The following is a 10,906-nucleotide window of genomic DNA, read 5'->3' on the forward strand; positions in this document are numbered from 1 at the left end:
CACGGGTGAAAGAGAACGAACGATTGAGCACTGACTTTATTTTTTATAATGCGATTATTATGACGCAACATCGCACGTTGGGCAGCTAATGCTGCCAGACGTGCGATGTGCCCCGGAGTGAAGAGGTTAAATGACCACCTGGAGGATTCTTTTAATAGCTCAGGTGATAACATCTTTCAACAAGATCACGCCCCAGCCCACACTGCTCGTAGTGTTTCTCAGTGGCTTAAAGACTGTTATATACCTTACATAGCAGACTGGCCAGGCAATAGTCCTGACATAAACCCAATAGAAAACCTGTGGAACCACATTAAACAAGACCTGCAGGGTAAAGATACGAGCTCTGTACCCAAGCTCAAGGCAGCCATTCGCCAATCCTGGGCTAGTATAACCCCTGCACATCTTGCCAAGTATGCCACTTACATTCCAAACCGCCTTCGTGAGATCACTGCACGTAAAGGCTACCCATCAAAGTATTAGAGGTACAAAGTGAGCTTTTGTTTATTGATTTATGACTCGTTCATTCTCCTCATCACTCATTCTCGCTAACCGTTCATACTTCCTTGTCGAGCACTGTAGATATAAATTAAGTAAATACAGAAGTCTTCCTCTCCTTCCATTAAATACTACTATTCCATTAATGATTTATCCATGGCTCTCATCTTAATTTTGAAATGCATCTCCATTAAGATTCTTACCTGTCACCCCAAACTTCCCTACTACTCCATCTATTGTCTTATTCACTACTATTGCTTTGAGATACCCACAACACCTCTACATTTGCATTCACCTAAAAACTTACAACACACTCATTTTAGTCTGTTCAAAAAGCCTCCCTTTCTTCTTTTCTCACTACCAGGTTCATATGTACCCACAGAAACCCACATCACCCATCCCAGTTTCACCACATTAACCTTGAAGATGCTTCCACTTCACCATGCATTATCCTATTTCATCACATACCAACAGAACTACTCCATCACTCCCTTGTCCTCTCATCATTCCTGACACATTCACCACCACACTCCTAAATTAAAAATACCTCTTCCTTTAAAGTTAGTTTCACTTAAGGGGGTACACGACACCTGGGGGGGGGGTGAATTTGGTCAAGATATAGCATTTTTCAAAACTGTGTTCAAAATGATTGTATACCATTTAGAAATAAATCCCGACAAATAATTTTCCAGCGGTGCGCAATTTAAATGTCTTGGGCGGGGGTTTAAATGGACGGAGTTAAAGGCGCAACCCACACTAGAGGGGGGCGTGCCACTTAGGACCTTCAGGTGCATCGAATAACGTTGAAATTCGATTAAATTTACGCTCACCCAATGCTTCAACGGCCAGTATGAGGGTGGAGGGATAGCTTTTGCCAACTTAGAGCTCAGCTGGACGTCAGTTACCTACTAGCTTCGAAAGAAAAAGTACGCATGTCTCATGAGCTCTCCTGGCAATATATTACCGTAGCTAGTACATATTACTCATTAGTACAGTCATCATGGGTAGCAAAAGGAACATCTACTATGACAAAAAAACAACAGTTAAAGATGGCAAACAGTCAAAGACGACTAGCTTAGACCTCACCACCTCTCACTCCACCACTGCCCTCACTTCCACCTCTCTCAACATATGTAGCCAGGTTCTACACCATGAAGTACTTTATTCATCTCGAATACAGTAAGAAAATTAGATATTAGTTATGAAATTGTACAGAGGGGAGATAAGAATGAATGTGAATTTATGATTGTGTAGAAGAGCAGTTTTTTGCCCAACTTTACCGGTAGTAAAAGTTACTATCGATGGTTCGTGGAGTAAGTGAGGATTCACTTCCAAAGGCACCCACTGCTGGTTAAAATAAACCTCTTTCCAATGATTTGGATACCCCGAAGACCCCCAGCAGTGAGGTTTCATATGAAGAAACCGATAAATGTGCAAAAAAGCAAATTATATGATGGTGTCGTCTGTGCGTCGCCACTACTGTGATATACTTGTACTTTAGTTTTTCATTATTTAAAGTACTTATAATTAAAATATGTTGATGATTTTTACTGTACTTATCCATTATATAATAGGAATTAAGCCATGAAAAAATCAGTCAAAATGGTGAAACTATAAGCAAATTACAGATACATTTATATTTCAAGTCGTAATATCTCCGTTCGATATTTTTTTACTTTTTTTTTATCAAAAAATCTAAAATACATCAGATTTAGATGAAACTTACAGGAAATATTACATTTAGTAACTGCTAGGGCCGGTCATTCAAATATTTTGAGTAAGATGAAAGAGTTAGGAGTAATAATGGAAACAAGACAAAAAAAATGTCATTTTTCACGATTTTTGCTGGACATTAAAATTGAAATGCCTGTACGCAAAAGTATAAAGGAAATTGTTCAATTACTCAATGACCGGCCCTAGGTGTGCCTACTGACTAATCATAGCCAAAATATAAAACAAATTGGTCCACGTATTATGATGCTGTGCACTTTTAAATGTCGCTACTGGTATATGTACATGTGTACATACATCATTCTGTTTCACCTAAAATGTAGGCAACATGGATACCTATTTACCTGAGAAGTTTCAGCTCTTTACTCTAAATAGTTTAGAAAATAAACCCTAGGTGTCGTGTACCCCCTTAACCCTATCTTCCTTCTCACAAACATGCCCATCTCTTCCTTTTTACTCTTATGTGTACCCAAACCATGTAGATTTAATGACCCAATTTTTAGGCCTTTAGTTGGCATTCTCCTAAGCCCTCTTATGCCATGACATCCCATAGAATAAACATACAGAGAGCAGGATGCCTACTCCTATCACTGCTCCATTTTATTTCTTTTTATGACCCAGTGTCAGAATTCTTGTTTCACCCTGCCTCTCAAAAGGGGGATAAGAAGGGGTAGAGTCTAAACAAGGACAGTTCAAGGGAAGAGCATAAAGGAGGGACAGTTAGGAGTACAAAAGTTGCATCATTACTCTGTGTTAAGATTTTACTCTAGCAAAAACAAATGTTGTGTACCTGTGATCCATAGGGGCACCCAAAAAAATAAATAAATAAATAAATAAATCTAAGGTATTGGTTTGGTGATATATTACCATACACCCACTACTGCATGATACCATGCAGTCAGTTCCTATGTACAGGGTACTAAGAAATGGGTAGGAGACAATTTAAAACGGTTGTACTTTTGCAGAAACTGCTAGAACACTACATCAGCATGACTGATCCCATGCGGGCAGAAACTGTAGACAATGAACTTACCAAACATTGTGCTTATTCATTACCTGCTGTTGCTCTAACATTGGGCAGACAAAACTGGCCAGTTCTGAAGGATACCTATGAAACCCTTGCAGGTGACATGCATGTAAGTATTCTTAAATATTTATGTTTATTTGTTTATATATTATATCCAGTTTGAATATATATACACCAAGGTTTTTTTTTTTTTTTTTTTTTTTTTTTTTTTTCCCTTACAAGGGAGGTAGCCAAAATCAAAAGGCATAAATCTATTCCCACCCATTTCACCCTCTCATACTTCACTCCCATTCACCACCCCTCCAACTTTTCTTGGTTCATCCCTGCATCTTGCCCACTGCCATGGGTCAAAAATACTACAGCAAAACACAGCAAGGCTACTTCATTTAATCAGAGACCCCCCAACCTCTCAAGCAGAAAAAGAGAGCAAAATATTGTTCACATATAACCTGCCCCTAACCCCCCATCCCCTACCACTCCCTCTCATGCATCACAACATCATCCATACACAACCATTCTCCATTCACACCTATCTTTTGTCTTCTCCCTTCCTTCCTCAACAGATATTCCCCTTTCTCAATGCCCTTTTTATCCTATACATCCATCTCATTCTTGGTTGCCTCCCGCCACCTCTGCCTTCCACACTTCTTTTACTAATCTTTTTTAACTCATTCTTTCCATGTGTCCAAACCATCCCAATACTCTTTGATCAACCCTATCTCCCAACTCCCTTTCCACCCCTGCTCTCACTCTATCCAGCTTAGTAACACATACCATACTTCTCAGACATTTGATCTCAAACACATTTAAACTCTTCCTCTCTAATGTTCCATGTTTCTGCCACATACATTGCAGTTGGTACAATCACCCCTTTATAAAATCTCTTGGCATCCATTACCAAATGTCTATTTCTCATTACACTTTTTAATCCCCCAAGGCATTTACTTTTTCCCCTCAATCTACATTCCACTTCCACCTCCACTCCTCCCTTTCCTGCCACATTTGCCCCCAAGTATCTGAAACTATCCACTTCCTCCAGCCTGCCTCTGTCCCTTATACTCACTTCCAATTTGCTGCCTTCCTCTCCCCTTGTACATCTCATCATATTCAACTTTCTCCTTTCACAGACCCTTCCAAACTTGTCACTAACTTCCATAATCCCTCCTCTAATTTTGCTACAAGCACAGTGGTGTCAGCAAACACCAACTGGCTTGTCTCCCATTTTTCTCCATTTTCTTTAACCATCTCCAATCCCCTGCCCATTACCCATGCATTTACCTCCCACACCAATCCATGTACACATTGAATAGCCATGGCAACCTGACACATCTCTGGCAAAGTCCTGCCTTTACCTCAACCACTTGCTCTCTCCATTTCTAATTCTAACACGGGCTTCACTATTCTCATAAAAACTCTTTACTGCTCGACAGCTTTCCTCCTATCTTGTATATACAAAACCTCCCACAGTTTGAATATAATAAATCTTTAATATGATTTAAATTTACAGTGGAAGGTGCGCCGAACCCTTGCCTTCAGTATCCATGAGTTAGCAGTTATTCTTGGAGCTGATCTTGCCCATCAAGACCTCGTACCCATATTTAATGGATTCATCAAGGATCTGGATGAAGTACGAATTGGTGTGCTTAAGCACTTGGCCAATTTCTTAAGACTCCTACATCCAGATCACCGTAGGGATTATTTACCCAAGATGGATGAATTCCTTCGTACTGACAATGAACATAACTGGAGATTTCGTCTTGAACTAGCCATCCAGTTAGGCCACATTATTGATTTGTTTTCACCCCAAGACTGCCATTCTTATTTGGTGCCTATTGCTCTGCAACTAGTAGCAGACAAAGTAGTACGCATACGAAATGCATGCTACACAGTGGTAAGTACTATATAGTGATATGTTACTTGAATTGTATTCCATTTCATGTATATAGTACTAGCAGTAGGTATTCAGAGATCATAATAATTTCTCATATGTGGAACTAAAAATGAAAATGGAATTTAACCCCTTCCATACGGTGCCGCACACGTAGGCGTCATGGGGAGCGAGTGTATTCGCGAGGCTGCCATATCGGCATCTTGATTATATTTATTGTAGTCGTCCCTCCATAATGACATTCTTTCTAATTCTTTTGTAATCGCATTTTCTATGGTTATCAAAATTCACGGGTGAAGAGAGAACGATCGATATAAGCGGTGACTATATTTTATGATGCGAGTATTATTACGACACGTCGTACGGCTGGCATTGGTTGCTGCCACCGAGATCTAAGTCCATGACGCCTACGTGTGCGGCACCGTATGGAAGGGGTTAAGAATAAGTTTTATGAGTTGGTGAATAAGACTGAGGAAAGTGGGAGATAAGTCTTTTTGTTTGCAGGTGACATTGCACTTTGACTGAGTGTGAGGATGAGTAGTAGTTGGTGGTAGTGTGCAAGGGTATGTGAAAGGTGGAAGCTGCAAGTAACTGTGGGCAAAAGTAAGGTGATGAGATTTACAATGAGTGGTGTCAGGTTGGAGGTTTTGTTTAAAGAGTGAGAAGCTAGAGGAGGTGGAGAGATTTAGTATTTGGGGTCGCACTCTGCAACAGGGAATGAAGACCTGGAGGTGGAAATGAATTATAGAGTAAAGAAAGCAAGTAAAGTCTGTGGGGGAATTAAAAGTTTTATGTGAAGTAGATATCTAGAGATGAATACAATTGAAATAAATTCTTTCCACAAACTATCTTCCAACTCCTGAATCAGAACTTCACACTAGTGTACCTCTTATGGAAATGACTTGGTAGAGCCTAGCATAGAAAACACAAATTAGCAGCCAGAAACACCCAAGCCAACTTGAAGAAATTAGAGAAATTGCTTAGGAATAATGAGAGTGGAAGCCTCACCCTAGAAATTGACAGTAACCCTACAGTAAAACTAGATGGCTAAACCATTCCATTGGAAGAGAACAAATATTCTAGTCCTCATTTTTGATACCTTTAAAAGTAATAATTTTCAGCCAAAATTTTGCATAGCAAAACTGCTATATTATATATATATATATGCAAAGAATTCACAAAATACACGTGATAAACTATTTTTGCAGAAACCACCGGAAAATTGAAAAAACAGATAGTATTTAAAAATAATAATAACATTAAGAGTCTGTTAATTAAAAATTCTCCAAGAAGTAAAGAAGGATGTATTTATAACATACCATGTAAAAACTGTGATTTTATTTATATAGGCCAAACAGGTAAAGGCTTAGAAAAAAGAATAGGCCAACATATAGTATTAGAACGGGGCAAGTTTCCAGTGGATTATTTGTCCACCAAAGGGGAAATTCTAAAATAATTACTTCTTGTAATAATATTATAGAAAGAAATATTATTGAACCTTGTTTTATAAAAAGAAATTTTGGAAATAACATGAACTTGAGTTTGGGTGTGATAAAATGTAACATGGGACTTCTCCGAGTATCCTTGTCTTCTTATGTATTTATTGTTTCTTTCTGTATTGCTTTTTTGTACCTTTGAAAATGTCTAAATAGACGAAAACGTTCAGTATCTGTTTTTTCAATTTCCCGGTGGTTTCTGCAAATATATATATATATATTTTTGGGTGCAATTACAGTGCAAATTTACAGCACACTGACAATATAAATGTATACTAAGTTGGGTGTAACTATACTGTACTCACATTTAGTCATGAATTATTTACCTAGTTATACGGGAACGGGAGCAATGGTTGTAGTGACCTGTCTTTGTATCTCTCAGCATCTAGTTGGTTCTTATCATCAACTCTCTTGACATGTCTCCACCATCAACTCTCCACTACGATTCTTTCCTAGAACTCCACATTTCCCAACCACTGTGTCAATTGGTTCATTTCCTACCCTAGCATAAAGGTCTCCTAGTACTATTACATTGACATTTCTCCCTAATCCCTCTATGCACTCATTTAAATCTATCCATAAAGCCTCCCTTTCTTCTACACTCTTCTCACTACCAGGCCCATATGCACTTACAAAAACCCACATCTCCTTTCCCAGTTTCACCTTCATCCACATTATCCTTGAAGAAACCTCCTTCCACTCCACTACACGTTTACCTATCTCTTCACTTACTAGTATAGCCACCCCTTCTCTCCCTCACCCTCGCTTCACTCCTGATAACTCACCCTTCCCTTTCAACTTAGTTTCACTCAAAGCCAACACATCCATCTTTCTTCTCACAAACATACTACCTATCTCTTCCCTTTTACTCTCATCTGTACCACATCCATGCACATTAAAAGACCCAAACCTTAGGGTGCTGGTTGGAAAACTCCTAGACCCTCTTATGCTTTTACTTTTTTTAGGAATGTCCCCTGTGGGACTACAGGGAGAAGGATGCCTGGTCCCAATCCCCGTCCCTTTTTTCTCGCCTCTTAACCCCTTCCATACGGTGCCGCATACGTAGGTGGCATGAGGAGCAAGTGGATACATGAGGCTGCCATATTGGCATCTTGATTATATTTATTGTAGTTGCCCCTGCGTAATGACATACTCTCTAAACTGTCTTTAATCACATTTTCTATGGTTATCAAAATTCACGGGTGAAAGAGAGAACGATCGATATAAGCGGTGACTATATTTTATGATGCGAGCATTATTACGACACGTATGGCTGGCAGCGGTTGCTGCCCGCGAGATTTAAGGCCTGTACTGAAGAGGTTAAGATCCAAGTGGAAATACTTGGTGGCAGTATTCTTTTGCCCCCACCACAGGGTAGGTAGGCAAAAAAGGAAATGAATATTCAGAGAAATTGTACAGTACAGTAACAAGGGGTTGGGGGACAGCATAACGGAGGGACAGTCGTAGTATAAAAGTGTCATCATTTCTCTATGAACAGAGTTTTCCTCTATCACAGACAAAATGATTGTGGCTCTGGTCCGTAGGGGCGCCCCATATAGACCCTAAAGTATCAACTGCATGCTACTTTGCCACAATAACATGCAGCCAATACCCCAGATGGAAAGAATGTACATTACATAAAAACAATAGGCACACTGTTCTATGCCAGAATCCAAAACACCACCCACCATCTTATTGCATCACACAAGCACCACAAGATGAATGTTTGTGTGTGTGTGGGGGGGGGGGGGGCAGTTTACCACTCAAACATGATTAACAACCTGCCACCTCAATCACACAACACTGTTGAGAAAAAGGATTGTGGTACTCCCCAAGGCAGTTGTAGCTCCTCTTGGGGATCAGTGCCACCTGCGTAGAGCCGGTGGCCAGGGCTGGTTGCCGCCGTTTGGCCCCCAACTCTTGGGGTCTTTCAAACAACACATCACAAACATAAAAAACAAATGCACACCTAGACTTAATGCACGTCAATCACTGGAACAACATTTGGACAAAACAAAGAAACTAATACAACAATACACAAACAATGCATATGCTCAGTGATGAATTATGCGAGTCCTGCATGGGCTCCTAATCTCAGTGAGACACACCACAACACCCTTCAAATCATACAAAACAAAGCCCTAAAAACAATCACAGGCTGCACAAATACAACACCTACAGACCATTTACACCATGAAACAAAAGTCCTCAAAGTCAAGGACCACCTCGACATGAGAGGCACACAAACACTTGCCGCAGCCACCACAAACACATCACACCCGCTACACTGCATAGCAGAACACCCACACACACCAAGAAACATTAAAACAACACCCAAAGACCTGTATCACACACAGATAATCTCTTCTCTTCCTCCACAACCACCAAATACCAGCCTCCGGAAACATATCCATAATCAAATCACTCACCACTCCATTAACACACTGAAAGACAACATACTGCTGCATGCCAGACCCCCTGATATCCACCCTTCTGAATCCTCTCTCCCACAAAAGGAGAGTCCACCTGGCCAGACTGCGGTGCGGCCACCACCCAGCACTTCTAAGCTACCAGAAGAGGCTGGATGACCGCATTGTGAACAGCTGCCCAGGATGTAACACTTCACCCCATACCATACAACACATAATGGAAGACTGCATTATACACAATCATGCACGCAAACAACACAACATACACACTATAAAGGATTTGTGGGAAAACCCAGTTTTGGCTGTGGCATTCCTTGGGGAGACGGGACTGCTCGGACAGACAGTCAAGGGAACGACAACAACAACAACCACCACACAACACTTGCACACAAATACATTTAGAAATTAGAAAGAATACAAAGAACAATGACTTAATTGGCACCAACTCTCTCCAAATTAACATACGAACAAAGATTGTCCAAAGAAGAAGAGAAAGAGATCTACAGACTCTTTATAGAATCATGAAAGGAATTGAAATCCTAGATAGAGGTACATACATACATACATACATATACCAAGGCTTTTTCCCCCTTACAAGGGAGGTGATTTATTAAAATGGGACAATGAAAAAATAAGAGGGCATGAAAAGAAACTCAAACAGGATGACTATAGAAGAGATCTGAAGAAAAAAAATAGCTTCCCACATAGTGGTGGATACCTGGAATAAATTAGATAAGGAAACAGGGTGTGCAAACACTATTCAAGATTTTAAGAAAAAACTTGATGCTGAAAGATACAAAGATGGGTCACCACGAGCATAGCTCCCTTCCTGTATATACAACTAGGTAAATACATAAATCAACGTGAGGTACTTTATCAAATGCCCTCTCTCAGTCGAGGTACACACATCCCACCCACCCCTCTTTTGCAGTGCATCAACGCCCTCTTGAGTAAAAGCTTTGTTTGACACGACCGACCTTCCACATCTGAAGTGTGTGTGTGTGTGTGAATGAAAGAGAGTGAGGACCAGGAACTTGAATGGATCTAACCATGAAGCTGTATACATCTAATTATAGCATACAGGAAAGGAGCAAAGCTTGTTGGATTCTGTCACCAACTCTCCAATCTATCGTATCTCACTTGAAATTCATGTACAGTTCCAACTTGGTTTATATCCTAGATTTCCTATTATTGTATTTATATTTGAATTAATGTATTGTTCCAGCTTGGGATATATCACCTTCAAAGCTATTCCAAGTATTTCTGTATCTCTATGGGAAACTTTCTTTACATCATTTACACATGTCATTTTAACTTGTTCTCATGTCCTAGTGTGTGTGTTTGTATAATTTCCTAGTTTGTATTCTAATGTATGTATGGTGTAGAAAGTTAGTTTTTAAGTATTGCAAGATGTTACTGGAAGGCCATTTAAGAATTTATTATTGCAGATCAGCCAATTGGTGAGACAACTTGGCTGTGAAGGAGACACTGCTTTAGTGGAGTCCTTAGGCAACATGCTGGTGGAACTCTTTGCACAGGCCAAGTCTTGGTCCCGAAGGCAAACTTATGCCTTTCTGTGTGGGCACTTGGTGGCTCAACATTCTTGTGCTCTTGAGGATTGGTGCAGAATGTTTCTAAAGTCATTGATAGATTTAGCTGATGACAAAGTACCTAATGTGCGCATTGCTGTAGCAAAAACACTGGCAACTTATGTTGTTACTCTAGGTAAGTTGTGTGCTAAAAAGTAAATGTTTAAGAATTTAATTACATTACTTATATGGATCAGCTGATTTACTGCTTCCTAGCGCATCAATAGAATCAGAAAAGTTGTTAACAAGGC

The 10,906-nt window shown here is 40.0% G+C and overlaps 1 protein-coding gene across 9 annotated transcripts in view; it reads left to right on the plus strand.

The window, feature by feature from the left end:
* LOC143034002 (serine/threonine-protein phosphatase 4 regulatory subunit 1-like) overlaps positions 1-10,906 on the plus strand; it is a 476,593-nt gene that overhangs the window by 463,920 nt on the left and 1,767 nt on the right. For all 9 annotated transcript variants that reach the window (XM_076199815.1, XM_076199813.1, XM_076199814.1 and 6 more), the window contains 3 exons: positions 3,192-3,362; positions 4,761-5,144; positions 10,515-10,791. In XM_076199815.1, coding sequence (XP_076055930.1) covers positions 3,192-3,362; positions 4,761-5,144; positions 10,515-10,791 — 832 coding nt within the window. The remainder of the gene's footprint in view (positions 1-3,191; positions 3,363-4,760; positions 5,145-10,514; positions 10,792-10,906) is intronic.

The sequence above is a fragment of the Oratosquilla oratoria genome, chromosome 16, assembly GCF_046742065.1.
Source record: "Oratosquilla oratoria isolate Oo_2021 chromosome 16, ASM4674206v1, whole genome shotgun sequence".
Classification (NCBI taxonomy): domain Eukaryota; kingdom Metazoa; phylum Arthropoda; class Malacostraca; order Stomatopoda; family Squillidae; genus Oratosquilla; species Oratosquilla oratoria.